This window comes from Trichechus manatus, unplaced genomic scaffold (genome assembly GCF_000243295.1).
Source record: "Trichechus manatus latirostris isolate Lorelei unplaced genomic scaffold, TriManLat1.0 scaffold00053, whole genome shotgun sequence".
NCBI lineage: Eukaryota > Metazoa > Chordata > Mammalia > Sirenia > Trichechidae > Trichechus > Trichechus manatus.
Window position 1 is genome coordinate 4355751 of NW_004443989.1, and position 19823 is coordinate 4375573.

A 19823-nucleotide genomic window follows, 5' to 3' on the forward strand; every position below is an offset into this window, starting at 1 on the left:
CATCCACTTTATAATTGCCCATCAATTTTTCTTTCACCTAATCATTTTAAACACTCATTGATCATTTTACACATCATTGATCCATTATTATATTAAAAAATAAACAACAAAAAACCTATTGTGGTCAAGTCGATTCTAACTCTAGCAACCCCATGTGTTACAGAGCAGAACTGCTCCATAGGGTTTTCTTGGCTCTAATCTTCATGGAGGAGCCCTGGTGGCACAGTGGTTAAGAACTCAGTTACTAACCAAAAGGTCAGCAGTTCAAATCACCAGCTTCTCCTTGGAAATCCTATGGGGAAGTTCTACTCTGTTCCATAGGGTTGCTATGAGTCAGAATCAACTCGATAGCAACGTTTGGTTTGGTTTGTTATCTTTATGGAAGCATATCGCCAGGCCTTTTCTGTGGTGCCAACTTTTTTTTCCCTCCTGTTAATTTTTTTTTTTAACTTGATTGTGCTTCAGGTGAAAGTTTACAGCTCAAGTTAATTTCTCATTCAAAAATTTATACACATATTGTTTTGTGACATCAGTTGCAATCCCCACAATGTGACAGCACACTCCCCCTTTCCACCCCAGGTTCCCTGTGTCCATTTGACCAGTTCCTGCCCCTTCCTGCCCTCTCATCTTGCTTTTGGGCAGGAGTTGCCCATTTGGTCTCATATATTTGATTGAGCTAAGAAGAACATTCCTCATGTGTCATTTTTTTGTTTTCTAGGCCTGTCACCCCCAACCTTTAGGTTAGTAGTCTAGGGCAAAACATTTGTATCACCCAGGGGACCTATCATTACATTAAAACCAAAAACACCAAACCTGTTGCTGTCAATTCCGACTCATAGGGGTTGCAAAACGGTGGTTATCTAATTTTATCACTCTTTCTATGTACATTAGCTGAAATTCTTCAGTGAAGAACTTTGCCTGTTATTCAGCAATAAAAAGTAAAGAAGTATTGATACATGCTACAGCATGGATGAACCTTGAAAACATTAAGTGAAAGAAGCCAGACACAAAGGACCACGTATTGTATAATTCCATTTACAGGAAATGGCCAGAATAGGCAAATTCATAGTGACAGTAAGTAGATTAGTGGTTGCTGAGGGCTGGAAATTATAGGAAGATTGGTGATGGCTAAGGCGTACAGACTTCCTTTTTTTAGGGTAATGGAAATGTTCTAAAATTCATTGTGGTTATTGTCATGGTTTGAATTATGTCCCCCAAAAAACTGTGTATCAATTTGGCTAGGCCATGATTCCTGGTACTGTGTGATTTTCCTGTATGTTGTAAACCTGCCTCTGTGATGTTAATGACAGAGGATGGGTGGCAGTTGTGTTAGTAAGGCAGGGCCTGATCTACAAGACTGGATTGTGTCCTGAGGCAATCTCTTGAGATATAAAACACAGAAGTGAGCAGTGAGACAGGGGGACCTCATACCATCAAGAAAGCAGTGCCAGGAGCAGAACGCATCCTTTGGACGGGGGTCCCTGCGCCGAGAAGCTCCTATCCGGGGGAACACTGATGAGAAGGCCGACAGAGAGAGAAAGACTTCCCCTTGAGCTAACACCCTGAATTTGGACTTTTAGCCTACTTTGACTGTGAGGAAATAAACTTCTCTTTGTTAAAGCCATCCACTTGTGGTATTTCTGTTATAGCAGCACTAGATGACTAAGACAGAATTTGGTACCAGGAGTGGGGTGCTGCTCTAACAGATACCTAGAATGTGGAAGCGGTTTTAAAACTGAATGGATAGAGTGCGGCAGTGACAGAGGACCAGCAGCAGCAGAGAAGCTACAGCAGCAGAGAACCAACAGCAGCAGAACCAGACCGGTGAAAGACGGCGCTGGAGCCGACCCACGGAGCTAGAGAGCTGAATGCCTGTAAGCAGGAGGCTTCCTGGCGGAGTGGAATGCCTCCAGGCACTTACTGGTGGAGCTACTGAGCTTTGGAACACTTGCCCCAGCAGGGCAGATGTGAGTGTGAGGCTGGAGGGCCGAGAAGCCATAGGAAGCAGAAGCTGAAGAGACAAGGGACACAAGAAGCTGAGTTGCTTCAGCCTCAAAAGGTATGGCCATGACCTCAGGGGTTTCAAAGGGTGGAGCCATGGCCTCTGGTGTTTCTAAGGGTGGAGTTGTCACTTCGATGGACTAGGAGAATGGTGCGCCTAAAGCCAAGGGAGCAGAGTTGTTGTCCCAGTGGGCCTGGAAGGCGGAGCTAAAGCCCAGGGCCGAGGGACCTCCACTCAAAATCTAGAGACTGTGGCCAATATCTAGAGTCTGGAGGGTAGGGCCATTGTGTAAATTGTCTCAGAAAACAGAGGATTATTTTCAAAGACTTGAGGGCTAATGTAATGTGTTCTGCTGACTTGCTTGGTACCTGTTATCACTACTTTCCCTGCAATTTCTCCCATTTGTAATGGAAATGTCTAGCTTATGCCTGTTCTGCCATTGTACCTTTGGAAGCAGGTAACTTGTATTCTAGATTTCACAGATGAAGAGGAATTTTTGGATTTTGGACTTGGAGTTAAGACTTTTGCTATGATATGATGGGGTGAATATGTTTTCCATGTTGCAAGGATGTGATTTTGGGGGGGCCAAAGGGTGGAATGTCATGGCTTGAATTATGTCCCCCAAAAAATTGTGTATCAATTTGGCTAGGCCATGATTCCTGGTACTGTGTGATTTTCCTGTATGTTGTAAACCTGCCTCTGTGATGTTAATGACGGAGGATAAACCTGCCTCTGTGATGTTAATGACGGAGGATGGGTGGCAATTGTGTTAGTAAGGCAGGGCCTGATCTGCAAGACTGGATTGTGTCCTGAGGCAATCTCTTGAGATATAAAAGACTGCAGTGAGCAGTGAGATAGGGGGACCTCATACCATCAAGAAAGTAGTGCCAGGAGCAGAGTGCGTCCTTTGGACTGGGGTCCCTGCGCTGAGAAGCTCCTAGTACGGTGGAACACTGATGAGAAGTCAAGATGTAAAAAAAGAACTTTCCCTCATCACCCATTTGGTTACTTTGAACAGAGTTTACAAGGAAAGTCAGGATCAATATTTGATTCTTTTTTTTTTATAGGTTTTAAAAGTAATGAGTTGCTACCCTAGCAACTTTCAGTGACAATGAGGCATACTTTTTAAAGTATTGTTATGAACTCCTGTTTACAGTCTCCTATCTTCCCATGTGAGCAGCTGCCAGTGGGATTAGATTTAAGAGAAGGAAACTGCCCATAGGCCTCCAGCCTAGGCCACCAGCTCCAGCTCTAAGACCACTGAGACAGGAGCCCAGTAATAGCCTCCTGTGCTTTCCCTCCCACTCTCCATTATGTACATCTCCTTCCATGACCTCATGAGCGGAGGTGGGCATGACTGCAGGTTAAGGCCGGATTTGGGCATATCAGGATCCTTGGATATACCACTTAAAGGGCCCCAATTTCAATCTCAAGGTGTAGTAGAAAGGGCAGCCCACTTGGGACTTTGGGACCTGGTATTTTCCTAAGCTCAAATTGATTTCTTGTATGTCCACCAAGCAGCGTAATGACCTAACTTATCTGGTCGAGCCCAAGCTCTTTCTCAGGGAAACTCTGTACTTCAAGCTAAAAACTCCATGGAGATTAACCTGATTTTAAACTCCATTTATAGAGGTCAGAAAAAGCTCAATTCTCTATCCTCATTCTTAAGTAAAATTGTGTAGAGCTTCTTGCAATAAAGCATTAATAAATTTATCGTGACCAGAGCATCAAGGCTCACAGCATTCTGCAAAATTAGATTTCTCAGGAAAACCTTGGCCTGGGCTCTTTAAGAGACGGTTCTTTATGATCCAAAGGCACTGGAAGTCAACAATGAAATAAGTGAATCTATTACTTCACTCTGTATCCTGTACAAATCTTGCAGTATCTTCCCATTGCCCTCACAAGAAATGCCAAACTCCTTAACAGGGCTGAAGTAGTCCTTCATGACATGAACCCTCATCACTTACCACTCTGCCAGTCCCTCATGCGTACCTGAGCTCCAGCCACAATCTCTCCATCTTTAGCCCTTTGTATAAACTGGTTTGTTGCCTGGAAGTCTCTCCCACCCTCTCTTGGCTCACTCATCTTTCAGGTTTCAGATTAAATTTTAGTTGCTCACAAGACCTTTCCTGGCCACCCCCACCCATCAGTGTCTGCCCTACCTTACTATAACTGTTACTTGATTTGCCTGTTTCTTTCTGCTGGATAGTAAGCTGCCCGAGGGCAGGGACTATGTCCTTCTTGTTCATCACTGTTATCACCAGCACCTAGCACAGTGCCAGGTGCATTGTAGGGGCTAGGTAAAAGCTGGAAGACACAGGGAGCTCTGCTTCCCCCCCACCCCAATCTCCCTCCAGCCCCTTAGGCTTCTATTACAAAAAAAAAAAAAAAAAACACACACACACACACCCCTAGAAATCCTCAGGAGTAAAGTGCGCTTGCTCCAGAGGAGAAAACCGTGAGTATTTCACTCTGATCCCCAGTGGGCTAGGGAAGGTAGGCAAGAATGGAGACGTGACCTAAACCAAGTGGTGTGACAATGGGAAGAAATGCAAACAGCAGACCCCTGGGACTGGCTCATTCTATGAAAAGGCAAGTTTGTACAGGGAGCCAGGAGATACGCCCCAGTTGGGATGAGTTTCTAGGGGCCGAAGTAGTCTGGCCCCTCTTCCTGCCCCATACCAAGCCTCTCATCGTGGAGTCCCCTCACCCTTCAGCTGGAGCTCTGCCCAACTGGGACCACTCCAAGTGGTTTGGTGCAGTCTACCAAAGTGCAGAGGGAAGTGTTTCTGATAGCCCAATTTGGATGTATTTATTAGGAGTAACAATATTGACCAATATTGTTAGACCAGTGGAACAGAACTGAGAAATCCAGAAATAAACTCATACATCTACAGTCAATTGATTTTTAACAAGGGTGCTAATAAGTCCATGCACTGAGGAAAGAACAGCCTCTGTAATAAATGACGCTGGGACAACCAGATATCCACATGCAAAAGAATGAAGCTGGACTCATACTACAAACTAAACACCAAAATTACTTCAAAATGAATCAAGAATGAAAGAACTAAATGAAATATAGGCACTAAAACCATAAAACTCCTAGAAGGAAATAACAGGGGTATTGCTTTGGGACCTAGATTTTAACAATGGATTCTTAGATACACCACCAAAAATGCTAGCAAAAAAAGAGAAAACAGATACACTGATTTCATAAAAATCAAACCTTTGTTTAACAAAGGACTTTAAAAACAAAGTAAAGAGACAACCTACAGACAGGGAAAAAAATCTGAGGAACCATATTATCAGATAAGAGTTTAATATCAAGAATATATTAAGAACTCCTACAACTTAAAAAAAGACAAACAATCAAAAAATGGGCAAGGGACTTGAACAGACATTTCACCAAAGAAGAAATACAAATGGCCAACAAGCACACGAAAAGATACTCAATATCATTAGCCATTGTTGTTGCCATATGCCTTCCAGTCGATTCCAATTCATAGCAACACTATAAGACAGAGTAGAACTGCCCCACAGGGTTTTCTAGGCTGTAAATCTTTACAGGAGCAGATTGCCATTAGGGAGATAAAAATAAAATCCACTATGAGATACCACTTCACCCCAACTAGGATGGCTAAGATAAAAAAAAAATTAGAACCCTTATCCATTGCTTGTGGGAATGCAAAATGGTACAGCCACATGGAAAACAGTTTGTTGGTTCCTCAAAGAGTTAAACATAGAACTACCACATGACCCAGCAATTCTACGGCTAGGTATGCACTCAAGAGTCTTGAAAACAGTGACACAAACAGACACATGTATACCAATGTTCACTGCAGCACTATTCACAATAGCCAAAAGGTGGAAACAACCTAAATGTCCATCAACAGATGAGCAGACAAACAAAATGTGGTATATCTATACAATGAAATATTACTCAGCCATAAAGAGAAATAAACTCTTATTACATGCTACAAAATGGATGAACCTTGAAAACATTATGCTGAGTGAAGTAAGTCAATCACAAAAGGACAAATATTGTACGATCTCACTCATATGAAATATCTAGAATACACAACTGTATAGAGACCAAAGCTTATTAGCGGTTATCAGGGGCAGGAGGGAGGGGGCAAGAGGGGAGTCATTGTTTAGGAAGCACTGAGTTTCTGTTTATAGTGACAGAAAATTTGGAAATGGGTATTAGTGATGGTTGTACAACATGATTAATGTAACTGATATCACTAAATTGTACATGTGAAAAACATTAAATTGGCGAACATTGTGTTATATTTTTACCACAATTAAAATAACAATATTGAATGGGTCCTTATTTTGTGCCAGATAATTTGCTAAGAGTTTTAAATACATTTAGAGTCCCGGGGTGGTACAAATGGTTAACACGCTCAGCTACTACCAAAAAGGTGAGGGGTTAAAGTCCATCCAGAGGCACCCTGGAAGAAAGGCCTGGAGATGAACTTTTGTAAGATTACAGCCATTGAAAACCCTATGGAGCACAGTTCTACTCTGACATACATGGGGTTGCCATGAATCAGAATCAATGCGACAGCAACTGATTTGGGTTCTCTTTTTTGGTTTTACATACATTATCTCAGTTAATCCTCACAGTAACCCTATGTGATAGGTACAGACATCCTCCATTTCACAGATTTGGAACCTGAGGCTTAAAAAATCTAAGTAACTAAAGTAACTAAATTTAGGTTGAATTAGCTTAACCATACACCATCCTTCATCCAGCAGGCAGAGAGCTTTATAAATTGCAAGTGAGAGCATATCCCTATTTAAAAACTCTGAATGACTTCTCAAGTAGCTCTGGTAGCACAATGGTTAAGCGCTCTGCTGCTAACTGAAAGGTCAGTGGTTTGAATCCACCAGCTGCTCCACAGGAGAAAAATGTGGCAGTCCGATTCCGTAAAGATGAAACTAAAAAACCAAACCCAATGCCGTCAAGTCAATTCCAACTCATACCGACCCTACAGGACAAAGCAGAACTGCCCCATAGGGTTTCCAAGGCTGTAAATCTTTACAGAAGCAGACTGCCACATCTTTCTTCTACAGAGCAGTTGGTGGTTAGAAGCCAACCTCAACCTCTTAACTAACTACTGCACCACTAGGGCTCCCTTCTTGGAAACCCTATGGGGCGGTTCTACTTTGTCCTTTAGGGTCGCTGTGAATGGGAATCAACTCAATAGCAAGGGGTTTAATGACTTCCCATTACTCTCAAAATCCAAGTTCCCAGCCATGGCATTCAAGACTTGCGTGACCTAGCCCCTGTCCACGTTTCTCCTCTCATCTCATTCCACTCTCTCCCTTGCTCACAATGCTCCAGTTCTACTGCACTGTGTTTCTCAAACTCTTTGCTCCTCAGGGCTTTTGCACTTCCATAGCTTTCTGCCCCCACACTCTTTGCCTTAATTTCCGTGTGGCTGGCTCCTTAACTGATGTTGAGATCTCAAATCGAATGCCATTTCCTCTCCAAACCTTCTCTTTCTATGTAACATCGTCTCATCTCTGTCATTCCCTATTATATCACTGTTTTATTTTCTTCGTAGTACTAACCTCCTCTTGTGAAGCCCCTAATCACCATATTAAAATTTGCGACTCATCATCACAGCACTGAAGATAAAATTCCAAGAGAATTCAAAGCCACTTGTGATCTTCCTCCAGCACCCACTTCTTATTCCAGTCATGCTAAACCATTTCATGTTTGCCAGAATGTCACTCAGTTTGTCAAAGGTCACCTTTTCTAAGTAGCTTTCTTAGAATGGCTTCCTTCTTCCTTCATGTCTCATTTCTGTATCTACATTGCCTGACATTCAGAGGGGCCTGAATAAAAATATTCACGCAATCTCAGTTTTGGAAGGGACCTCAGAATTAATTCTGCTTCTTCTCCCATCCCTTCATCTAATGTCTGATATCCTCTGTAACAACCTTGCTAAGTGCATGTCTGGCCCCTTGAACACCTCCTACGATGGGCGACCACTTGTTAAATGCCAACACCAACAAGGCCTCATGCTAGACATATACACAAAATCCCACTGCAAGGAGCTGACAATCTGTTCTATCACACCTTATTTGACAAGAAGACCAGGCCCCTGCTATGGCCAGCGCTGGAGGTTGCTGATTTCCAGAGTACCACAGGACTCAGAAGGAACACTGATGAGAAGACTGCTAGAAATGATCTGGGACAAAGAGTTCTACACCCAGGCGGAGAAGAGACAAGCTGGACTAAGTTCAATGCCAGGAATTAACTGACACCCAGGGTGGGCACATTCAACCAAGAGGGGAAAAGGCTGTTAATATTAAAATCTTAACGCAAAATGTAACTTTATCAATGTTAATTACAAATATTTAACCCTTGAGAAAAGAGCTTTCTAAAAACAATAAAGTTGCAACATTTTCATAGAGCTAATATGGTTAGATTTCCTCGAAACTTTTTGCCCCAGCTCATGCCTTCAATTTTTAAGTTTCAGAATCTCCACACTGTCAAAAAGAGAAGTCTAATGGCATTAGCTTGCCCTAATTCCAGGAGAATATAAAGGAGAAAATATGATTAAAATAAGTTATTTTATTGTGGGAGGCAAGTTACTCAATATTAGTTGGTGGTAGACAAAGGGAAGGGAACATGTTAGAAGTCAGGTTTGTTGGCAGCCATGAGAGACTACTACTGCCAAAGGATCCACTCAGCAAATACCCAGAATCTTGGGTTCCTCCATTTCTTCAAGTACAAAAGTGAGTCACACTTCCCAGTCAAGGATCACGGAGACCAAATAAGAAAGGATTCTTCTGACTGTCAACCAAGAGTCTTCCAGTCTTCTCTCAGCAAAAATATAATTCATTTTTCGGACTCCTCTGAAGAATTAAAAAGTCTCTTTCGCATCACATTGCCATGCTCCCTGCTCTTCGTCCTCCTTTCCGCATACTGGAAAACAAAAGGGAAAATGAGGGTAAAGAAAAGACAGCAGATTATGTCACTATTTATATGAGTTAAGTATTTAGAAAAACTTACAAAATAAAAATAATGTTTTTATTGACAAAATTCTTATATTCCTACTATTTCACTTAGTCTGAGATTGGAAAGAGTAACTTTAGAGGATCTCTAGTACAATTTCTTTCAATACAGTACAATGTCCCAATAGGTGTATAAATATTTGCTGAATTAACTTCTTCCCAAAATATAAACTCAATAAATATATAGGAAGATTAGTTTTGTCCTTGTTCTCCAGGATTCACAATCTAGCAAATCATCTAACTTCTGCTTGAACACTTCCAGTTATGGAGGGCTCACTACCTTGAGAAGTAGCCTGTTTTACTCTTGGACGGTTCTACTTTTTCCAAAGTTCTTTATGTTAAACCAAAAACTGTCGCCCTGTAAATTGTCCTATTGCCCGCTAATTCTTCTTGCCTGCTACAGTCTCCCAAACATCTGTTTACAGCTAATCCACTATCTTGGCTTACTCTTCTTCAGGGTGAACATCCCTGGTACCTACAACTGTTCCACAGACCCATGGATTCTCCATTCTAATCTAGAAAATGCCTTTTAGTTTATAAAGCACTTTAATATCAATGCCCCTTATAAAAATATCACAACCAGAATTAAACACAGTGCTCTAGATGTAGTCTGACAGACATGAACTACAGTACACCTCCTAGGGTTCTCGTGACCTCGATGTATTACATTTCTATAAATATTACCCAAAAGAGTAACTGGATCTTAGCAACCACATTACCTATTGACTCGTATGGAAACTTACGGTCAACTGAACTTTGCAGGTTTTTGTTTTTGTCATCACAAATAGTCATCAAACTTGATTCTCCCAAAATCTTTTTTCTGTAATCAATTGGATCTAAATGCAGTTTTCACCTTGGAGGTCTACAGCCTAGTATTCTAATATGACTGTAGGTTATAAATAACAAGAAAACATGGAACCTGGCTATTAGATAAGGACTCAGAATTTCTCAAACAGATGAACCTATGTTTAAAGCACATACACTTGAAGAAAAATGTTTTTATATGTATAAATTTACATGCTTATAATATATACAGCAATACAGACATATTTTAAAGGAGAATGAAAGGTAAACAGTTAAACATCAAAATCTTTTAGGAGTCAGAGATATGGTAAAAGATGCTACAGAAGGTAAAGATTATGACACACAGGTAACCAGGGAGTCGACCAAATCCCCCCCGCTTGCCCCTGAGACAGAATGTTTGTGGAGAATCAGGACTTCGAGTTATTTTACTCTTCTTGGGCCAGTAGCCTCATATATAGGGAGTTGGGCTAGATAATCTTTAAGAAGTTTTCTAGGTCTAAAGTTGTAATTCTAGGATTCTAATATAATACTTTGTATCAGTCAGGTCAATAAAGTAAGCTACTGAGCAAACTGAAATATGGTCTGTATTAAAACATATATTAAGATAGCTTTAGAGGGGAGTTGAGATGGCTCCTGAATTGGGGTGGAGGGTTGAATATGAGGTTATTCACAAAACTCCATCAAACACTGAAGATACATAGATAGATAGACAGACCGACCAGGAAGTTAGTTAACCAAAATAAATAAATAAATAAGAGGAACAAAACAGGATGCTGCAAAGTTAGTAATTATTTCAATAAAAAGAACAAAAGCGATAAAACAGCAGCATAGAGGGGCTCAGAAAGAATTGGCCAAACCTTTTTCTAGTTCAGTTTCAAGAAATGAAGTACTCAAATAACACATGAAGGAAATGGTAGGAGGAGAGCACTAGCAGCAATAAATGGTAAACTAGAAAACACTAAGCATAGAGGAAATAAACGAGCACAGGTTCAGAGGATTAGAGAATGAAAGAACAGGCGGAAAAACATCTAAAAATCAGGCAATGAAGCCACATAAAAACCACAGAGTGGACTTAGAAAATAAGTCAAGGAGAAAATCTAAAATTTATATGAAAACAAACTTGGATAAAATAAGAAAAATATCCACAACATTCAAACAGTCACTAACAGAGATCAGAACCACCTGGGAAGAAAATCTCCTATGAAGATCTAATCACCTAACCAATGGCAAAATTACTGAACTATAAGAAGAAGAAAAAAGAGCTAAGGAAAAAAAGCATCTTATAAAACTGAAAGCATGTGAAAAATAAACAGCTATACCATATAAAATAGTATGGGCTTTATTTTTGCGTAGGCTGATTAAAACAGGGACACAGCCCTAAGTTTAGTTTCCATATAAACTAGCCTTTATATACAAAGCAAAAAGTTTTTTCAAAAATAATTTTAAAATACTTATGCATGTACATATGTGTGCACACAGAGAAAATTATGGCCCCTAACTCAGAACTACAGAAAGTTCTTCAAACAGTAAAGATAAGTATGTGTCACCCTGAAAAGAGATTTTAGGAAATGAAAAAAAAAACCCAAAACACCAGAGTGAAAAATATACAAACTAAAGATAGGTGCTGGATAGCTTCAAATATTATGCATAATGCCTTTTAACATGAAGCTTAATAGGTGAACAAAAAAGGTTCAAAAATACAGAAAACAAAGATTTGGAGACAGATTTTTCATTAGTTATATATTTAAAATGTGCTTGATATAAAATATCTGATGTCCAAAATAGAAATGGAATGAAATTTCTTTTCAAAAGCTTAAGATGCACTCTGCAGGGTTAGCAGTACTTGAGAAAAGGCAAAAGAACTAGGTACTGTAAGGTATTAGCCCAAGTCCAAGTCATAGTCTAAAATTGGGTTCAGGAGTTGACAGTCTTCCCAAACAAGTCAAAATAGACCTGTATGGTTTGTACATATCATAATTACAAAGAAATTAAAAAATTTAAAGGTAGAAAGAGCCTAAGTCTAACCTCATTACATACAAGGAAATTGAGGCCCAGAGTTTTAGTTACTTGTCCATAGCTAACAGTTAGCTGATATAAGTATTTCTGGTGAACAGAGATTCACTCTTCCAAATCTTCCAAATCTTAAAACTCATCCAGATGAGTTGCCGTGATTATAGTAACAAAGTTGTTTTCACTTGAGTGCATGGCCAAAAAACAGCAATGTTCTAAAATTGTCCCCAGAGGAAGCTTTCACTTCTGGTTTTAGGGGAGGTCATACATAGAAAGTCAATCTTCTCTGTTATAATTATAATTATATATAACATTTGAGAAAAAATTAATGATGGCAGCAATATATAATATTGTTCTAAAATGTTCTGTTCTATTGTTCAACTACTTCCATTCTTCGACACTTTTCTTACCTCTTTCTTCAGGCATTTTCTCATCTGCCGATCAAGATCGTTGCAATGACCAAAAAATTTCAGAATGCTGTGCTAAAAGCAAGAAAAGGGGTAAAATAGTTCATTCTGTAACGTGCTAAGGTCTCTGGCAGAATTTAAACTTACTCCTACAGAAATGGGTTTAATGTATCACCTTGATAATAAGCAAATGATATTAAATCACATGTGTTGTTGTTAGCTGTCATCGAGTCAGTTCCGACTCATGGCGACCCTGTGTGCTACACAGAAGAATTGCTCCATAGGGTTTTCTTAGCTACAATCTTAATGGAAGCAGATTGTCAGGCCTATTTTCTGTGGTACCTTTAGGTTAGCAGTTGAGCTAAAATATAAACAGGCTTTATTTGGTCCTTCCTACAAAGGAGGAATAAATGCTTTATAAGTAGAAATGAAAAGTAAAAAGATTTTTTTCCTGGATAAAAGGGGAAGCCTATTAAGCCAGCAATCACCTCACAAAATATAAGCAGTTTTATCTCCCTAGTACCCCTTTTGTTAAAGGACCTATTAAAATCACAGCACAACTCATCCTCTATTTACAGGGAGTGGGGTCAAACTGCAGTGTGGCCACATTACTGATGAGCAAACAGTAACTTACTTCAGTAGCAAACATTCTGTCCCACAGAAAAGTTATTTATTAAATGCCTGGCAGCAGAGCCATTTTCTCATTTGCTCCTATTCAAAATATTCAAAATACACCAGAAATACCTAACACTATTATTAGGTGGTCAGTATAGGCCACATAAGTAAGTTATTAATTCACAATATTAGGAAATCTGTGTCTGAAATGCGAATGCTGCTTTATTTAAAAAACAAAAACAAAAAATTTCCTAGTGGTTTGAGGTCCTACAACTAAACTATGAATGCTCCAAAGCAGGTTAAGATAAGACAGTTAAAGACCTTGAACTTTAGTAGGGCCACAATTAGTGTGTTTGTGCTTCACCATTTTTAAGGGCGGGTCGGATAACATGGCAATCTCCATGATGACATGCCATAAACACTGAACTTGTAGTTGTAATAAGCACATCTTTTCCTTTTCTTTGAAACTACGGCTTTCATGGAAACCAGACAACACATAATTAGGAGGACATGCCTCATACAATTTTCTTTTTCCTGCTTCACTGCCACTCTATATATAATTTTTTGGTCCACAATGAAGAAATGGTGAGAGTTTTTCTGGCAAGTATTTAACATAGACTAAGATGTCTTAATGATTACCTAATGACCTTTCCAGAATAAATATTTAGCATATATTTTGCCTAAATTAACTCATTGACAACAAATAAACAGGGACAATGCATTTCCACATACCTTCTAGTCAAGTAGAAACAACACAAATAATCAGAATGTAAGGCAATGCGTCATAGTTTTGTTTACATTATTTTTATCACACCATATACATACCTAGGTATCTTATTTTAAAAATCTAAGACAAAAACTAATTCATGTCTACTTTCCCCTCAACACTAAGCCCAAGTGAGAATTAACACTCTTGTGATACTACATGAAAAACACTAAACCCAAAATGCCCCAGTGGAGTTAGTAAAAAGAAATGCCCATCGATTGCAATCCTCTTGTATACACATCGTATAAGCCTCTAGTGCCTGATGTCTATTCCTAGAGAACCAAACTAACTGAGCAACTGACTGAAGATATGAATCATTCAACTGATCAATGGAGGACACTGTCCCAGGGAGCAGAGATACAATAGTGGGCAAGAGAGATCTGGATCCTATTCTCATAGCACATAGTCAAAGGGGAGACAATGAAGTGGTTTCCATAAATTAATGGTTCTCAGAGTATACACCCAGAGGTTCCCAAGACATTTACAGGGAGTCCACAACGTCAAAACTATTTTCTTAATAATACAAAGACCTTATTTGTCTTGTTCACTCACTTTCATTCTCTCACAAGGGTCAAGTGGCGTTTTCCAGAGGCTCATGAAGTATGATATTGCAACAGACTGAATGTGGAGGCAGATGAGAATCCGGCTGTAATTCTACTAAGCCAGACATTAAAGAGAACTGCAAAATGCAAAGGCAATGCCACTCTTTACTTTTTTTTAAATAAGATTTTTTATGAAAGATAAACATATTAACACGTAATAAAGTTTATTATTGCGATTTTAAATAAATAAATATTTTTAAACTGGTACCTATAACATAAACAAAACGTCCTTGGGGTCCTCAATAATTTTTAAGAGTGTAGAGGAGTCCTGAGACCAAAAAGTGTAAGAATAACTGCCATAAAGCAGGAAATGTTTTATGTGAGTGGAAATGCATGGTGCTACTGCTGTGCACAGCAGCTGTATCAAAGAGAATCTAGGCCAGGAGAGGAGAAAAGGGAGTAAAACCTGAAGGAGGAATAAAACCTGTCTAGTAAATGAGGAGCAGAGACAGTGAGAACGTTCTCAAAGGAAAGAGAGCAAGTGCAAAGGCTTAGAAGAGAGAAAATAGCATACTCCAGGAAGTAAATGGCTCAGCACAGCTGTAGAAAAGAATACGCAGGGATGGGGTGGGGGGAGTGTGGGTAAGAGATGACACTAATGAGTTAAGTAGCAACCAGTTTCAAGAAGGCCTTGAAGTACAAGTTAGAAAATTTAGATTTTTTTCTATACGCAAAGAAAGACATTGATGGAGAAGAACAATTAAACTTTTTTTAAAACTGTGCTTTAGGTGAAAGTTTATAGCTCAAGTTAATTTCTCATTCAAAAATTCATACCCATATTGTTTTGTGACATTGGTTGCAATACCCACAATATGACAGCACACTTCCCCTTTCCACCCCAGGTTCCCTGTGTCCATTCATCCAGTTCCTGTCTCTTCCTGCCTTCTCATCTTGCTTTTGGACAGGAGTCACCCATCTGGTCTTGTATATTTGATTAAACTAAGAAGCACTTCCCTCACATGTGTTATTTTTTGTTTTATAGGCCTGTCTAATCTTTGTTTGAAAAGTGGGCTTCAGGAATGGTTTCAGTTCTGGGTTAGCATTGTCTGGGGGCCATAGTCTCGGGGGTTCCTCCAGTCTTTGTCAGATTAAACTTATTTTTTTTGAAAAATTCTTCTAAATACAATGTAGAAAGTAGATTAGGACAGAGCACAAAACAGTGAGACCAGTTAGAAGGCAGTTACAGGTGGCCCTAGTAAGATAATGTTGGAATGGACTACGTTAGTGGCATTGGCAATGGAGAACAATTGATTCAAGAGATACTCAGCAGAGAACGGGCAGTACTTGGTCACTGTTCAGATGTAACAAGCAAGGGAGATGGAGGAATTAAAGACAACACTGGTTTCTGGCTGAGACAAGTAAACGTTATTCACTGAGAAAGGAGGAGAAGGCTTTCTGGTTTTTTTTTTTAGGAGGAGAAGGCTTTTAAAACAGGAAGATGAGTTTGTGTCTGGACGGACATGATGAGTTTAACTGTAGAACAGTCAAGTCCAGTATATAGTTGAGATAAACAGATCTGGAACTCAGGGAACATATCTGAGCTAAAGATAAAGATTAGAAACCATTGGAATGAATGAATTTTTCTAGGAAAAAGGTAGAGAAAAGAGGAGTCTTCCAAGGAGACTGAACAGTGAACAAAGAAATTAAAGGAAAACAAGGGGAGAGAAGGATATGGTAGAAGCCTGTGGAAGAGTGTTTTGAGAAGGAATCAAACGGTGCCTGGGAGACAAGTGAGGAAATTACCACATATGTCCACCAAATTTAGCAACAATGCAGTCATTGGTGACTCTGGCAGTTTTAGGACCCTAGTGAAGGTAGACACCAAACTGAAAAGAGAAGAGAAAGCAAGTGTTCTTTCAATTCTTTGAATAGCCTGCTCTGAAAGGGAAGCCAGATATAGGATACTGTAAGGTTGGGATTATCGAAAAAGGATTTTATGTTTTCATTTTCTCAAGATGGAAAAGATGTAGGCATTTTAAAATGCCAACAGGAAGAAGATAACAGAGGGAAAAAAAAAGAAATATTAAAATATAAGCTAGATAAACCCAATTGTTCATGACTTTATCTCTGGATAGTAGAATAAAAAGTAATTTTTATTTTCTTTACACTTTCCTAGGCTTTTTACACTACCTAGAATGGCATTATTACTCACATATTACTTCTATAAATCAGGAAAAAATACATAAGGACTTCTAAGTTTTGAGGAAAACAGCTGTTCTAAATTCTGTATTTTAACTATACATAATCTGAGTCTTGCTGACAAATGTAGGCAAAATAGACCAGTAGATCAAAAGCTGCCAGTAGACAGTGACAGCCATGGAAATGACATTTGTCTACAAAGACCATAGAAGACCTATAAAACACATAAAGAATGATAAAAGCACAGTATGCTAGGGCCATTTGGAGATAAAACAGCCATGTATACTTCAAGAGGGTTGGAGAGCACTGCAGCCTTCCAGCCCAAAAAACGGCATTCAGAATGCTGGCTTATCAACAAAAATGATTAAAATACAGAATTACACAAATTCAGGGCTAGAAGTAATTTAATCCATTCATTTTACAGATTAAACAACTGAGATCTGAAGGGACATATATCTGGTATGCTTAGAGAATCAGGAAAATAGGTAGAAAGTTTGGGCTTTATAAAGAAATAATTATTTTACAAGAGTACATGTAGTGTATATTATTTATATCAAGTGCAAAACCAGGCAGAACTGTAACAGTGTTAGGAGCTATAACGATGGTGGGTTGTCCTTGGCAAGGGTAGGACTGACAGGGAGCACAAGGGGTTGAGGGCCCTGGTGATATTATTACTTGACGAGGGTGCTGGTTAAATGGGTATGCTAGCTTGTGAAAGTTCACTGAGCTATATACTTAAACTTTTCGGTATGTGTATTATACAGTTCAACAAAATGTTTAAAAAGAAATACAACCAAGACAATACCTTCCCCCCAAAAAAACCCTATGCAGCATAGTTCTACTCTGACACACATGGGTCAGTCGACTTGATGGCAACTGGTTGGGATTTTTGTTGTTGTTTTATAGTTTTAATGCTTAAAAAGCAGAAGCTTCCAGAGAGATGACTTAGGTATCTCCTGATGATACAGAATAAATGAACATGTCGCTATTTTCTGACACGATAAATTAGAAGCACTTTTTAAACACTTTATGACAATTTCAGACTCACCTAAAAGTTATAAGACTAGTACCAAGAATTCCCAAATACTCTTCACCCAGATTTTCCAAATGTTAACATTTTAGTACATTTGCTTTATCATTCTTCTTTTCTTACATATACATATACACACAGGGTTTTTTTTTGTTTGTTTTTTTCCAGAACCCACTGATTAAGTTGCAGACATGACAGCCCTTACCTCTCTCTAAACAGGTATGTTTCCTAAAAAAGGAAGGACATAAATAACCACAATAAATTATCAAAATCAGGACATTAACATTAATATAATACTAGTATCTAATTTGCAGGCCTTATTCAAATTTCACCAGTTCACCTAATAATGCCCTTTATGCAGAAGGGAAAAAGTCTTGTTACTTCTGGTCCAGAATGCAATCCAGAATCATGTCTCTTTAGTCTCCTTTGATCTGGAAGAGTCATCAATCTCTTTGTCTTTCATTACCTTGACATTTCAAAGAGTACAGGCCAGTTAATCTGCAGAATCCTCCTCATTTTGGTTTGACTGGTATTTCTTCATGACTAGATTCAGGTTATACATTTTTGGCAGAAATACTATAGGAGTGATGTGTCCTTTTTGGTGTATCATGTCAAGAGGCACATACAAATTTCTCCTATTACTGGTGATGTAACTTTGATCATCTGGGTAAGGAACTCTTTGCCAAGTTTCTCCACTGTAAAATTATTGACAGGCTGATTCTAAAATTTATATGAAAATAAAAAGGAACTAGAATAGCCAAAACAATTTTGAAAAAGGACAAGTTGGAAAACTTACACTTTCTGATTTCCAGACTTACTAAAGGCTACAGTACTCAAGACAGTGTGGTGCTATGTTAAGGACAAACATACACATCAATGGAATGGACTACAGAGTCCAGAAATAGACTCACTCATATATGGTAAACTGATTTTTGATACAGGGGCTAGGGTAATCCAGTAGGAAAAGGATAGTATCTTCCACAAATGGTGCTGGAATAACTAGATATCCATAGGGAAAGAAAATGAACCTCAACTCATACCTTACACCATATACAAAAATTAACTTGAAAAGAATCATAGACCTAAATATAAAAGCTAAAACAATAAAATTCATAGAAGAAAACATAGGAGACAATCTTTGTGACCACGGAATATACAAGGATGCTTAGAATACAAAAAGCATAAACCATGAAAGAAAAAAAAAAGATAAATCAGACTTCAACAAATTTAAAAACTGCTCTTTGAAACACATCCTTTAAATGAGAAAATACAAGATACGTATCAAGAGGATTTGTATGCCAAATGATACAAAATATTCATATAACTCAATAACAAGACAGACAAAGCACCTTTTAAATATGGGCAAAAGAACTGTTATGAATAGTCAATAAGCACCTGAAAAGATGATCAAAATCATTAGTCATCATGGAAATAAAATTTAAAGCCACAATCAGATATTACTATACTCATATAGAGTGGCTAACATTAAAAAAGACTTAAAAATACCAAGCGTTGGTGAAGCCAGAGAGCTGGTGGGAAGTTCAGCAGTTTTTCATAAGGTTAAACAGATACCACATCATCCAGTCATTCCATTCCTAAGTATTTACCCAAGAGAAATATAAAATTGTCCATACAAAGACTTATACATGAATGTTTATAGCACCTCTATTCAAAACAGCCCAAAACTGCAAACAACCTAAAATGTCCACTGACAGGCAAATAAGTAAACTGGAGTATATTCATACAATATTACCCAGAAATAAAAGAAATGAACTACTGATATATGCAAGAGCATGTATGAACCTCAAAAAATTATGTTGAGCAAAGCACAAGAGTATACAATGTAGATTCCATTTATAAGAAACTCCAGAACACAGAAAACTAATCTACAGTGACAAATTAGTTCGGTGGTTAATTGAAGCCAGGAGCGGGAGTTGGGGGTTGACTGAAAAGTGGTACAAGGGAATTTTTTGATGTGATGGAAATGTTTTATATATTGACTGTGATGGTGGCTATATTGGTGTTTACATTTGTCAAAGCTCAGCAAACTCTACACTTAAAATAGATGCATTTTATTGTATGTAAATTATGCTTTAATAAAGTTAATTTTCTAATAAGTCTATCTTTAGTTCCAGTGAGTTGAGATGCCACCTTTACTATAAGAAATCCTTTTGAAAGAGAAAAAAAAAAAGAATGTTTAATTTGATTCCAATTTAAAACTAGTCACGACACATCCAAACTCCCTGAGGGACTGAATTGCTGGGCAGAGGGCTGTGGGGACCATAGTCACAGGGAACATCTAACTCAACTGGCATAACACAGTTTATAAAGAAAATGTTCTACATTCTACCTTGGTCAGTAGCGTCTGGGGTCTTAAAAGCCTGTGAGCAGCCATCTAAGATACTCCACTGGTCTC

General features: G+C 38.6%; 1 protein-coding gene across 3 annotated transcripts in view; it reads right to left on the reverse strand.

Moving 5' to 3' along the window:
- Window positions 1-8576: 8576 nt before the first annotated feature.
- The window catches only part of CMC2 (C-X9-C motif containing 2), a 90023-nt gene continuing 78776 nt past the window's right edge, over window positions 8577-19823 (reverse strand). For all 3 annotated transcript variants that reach the window (XM_023732532.1, XM_004377708.2, XM_023732531.1), the window contains exons 3-4: window positions 12259-12330; window positions 8577-8945 (exon numbers count right to left, since the gene is read on the reverse strand). In XM_023732532.1, coding sequence (XP_023588300.1) covers window positions 8859-8945; window positions 12259-12330 — 159 coding nt within the window. In that variant the 3' untranslated portion in view covers window positions 8577-8858. The remainder of the gene's footprint in view (window positions 8946-12258; window positions 12331-19823) is intronic.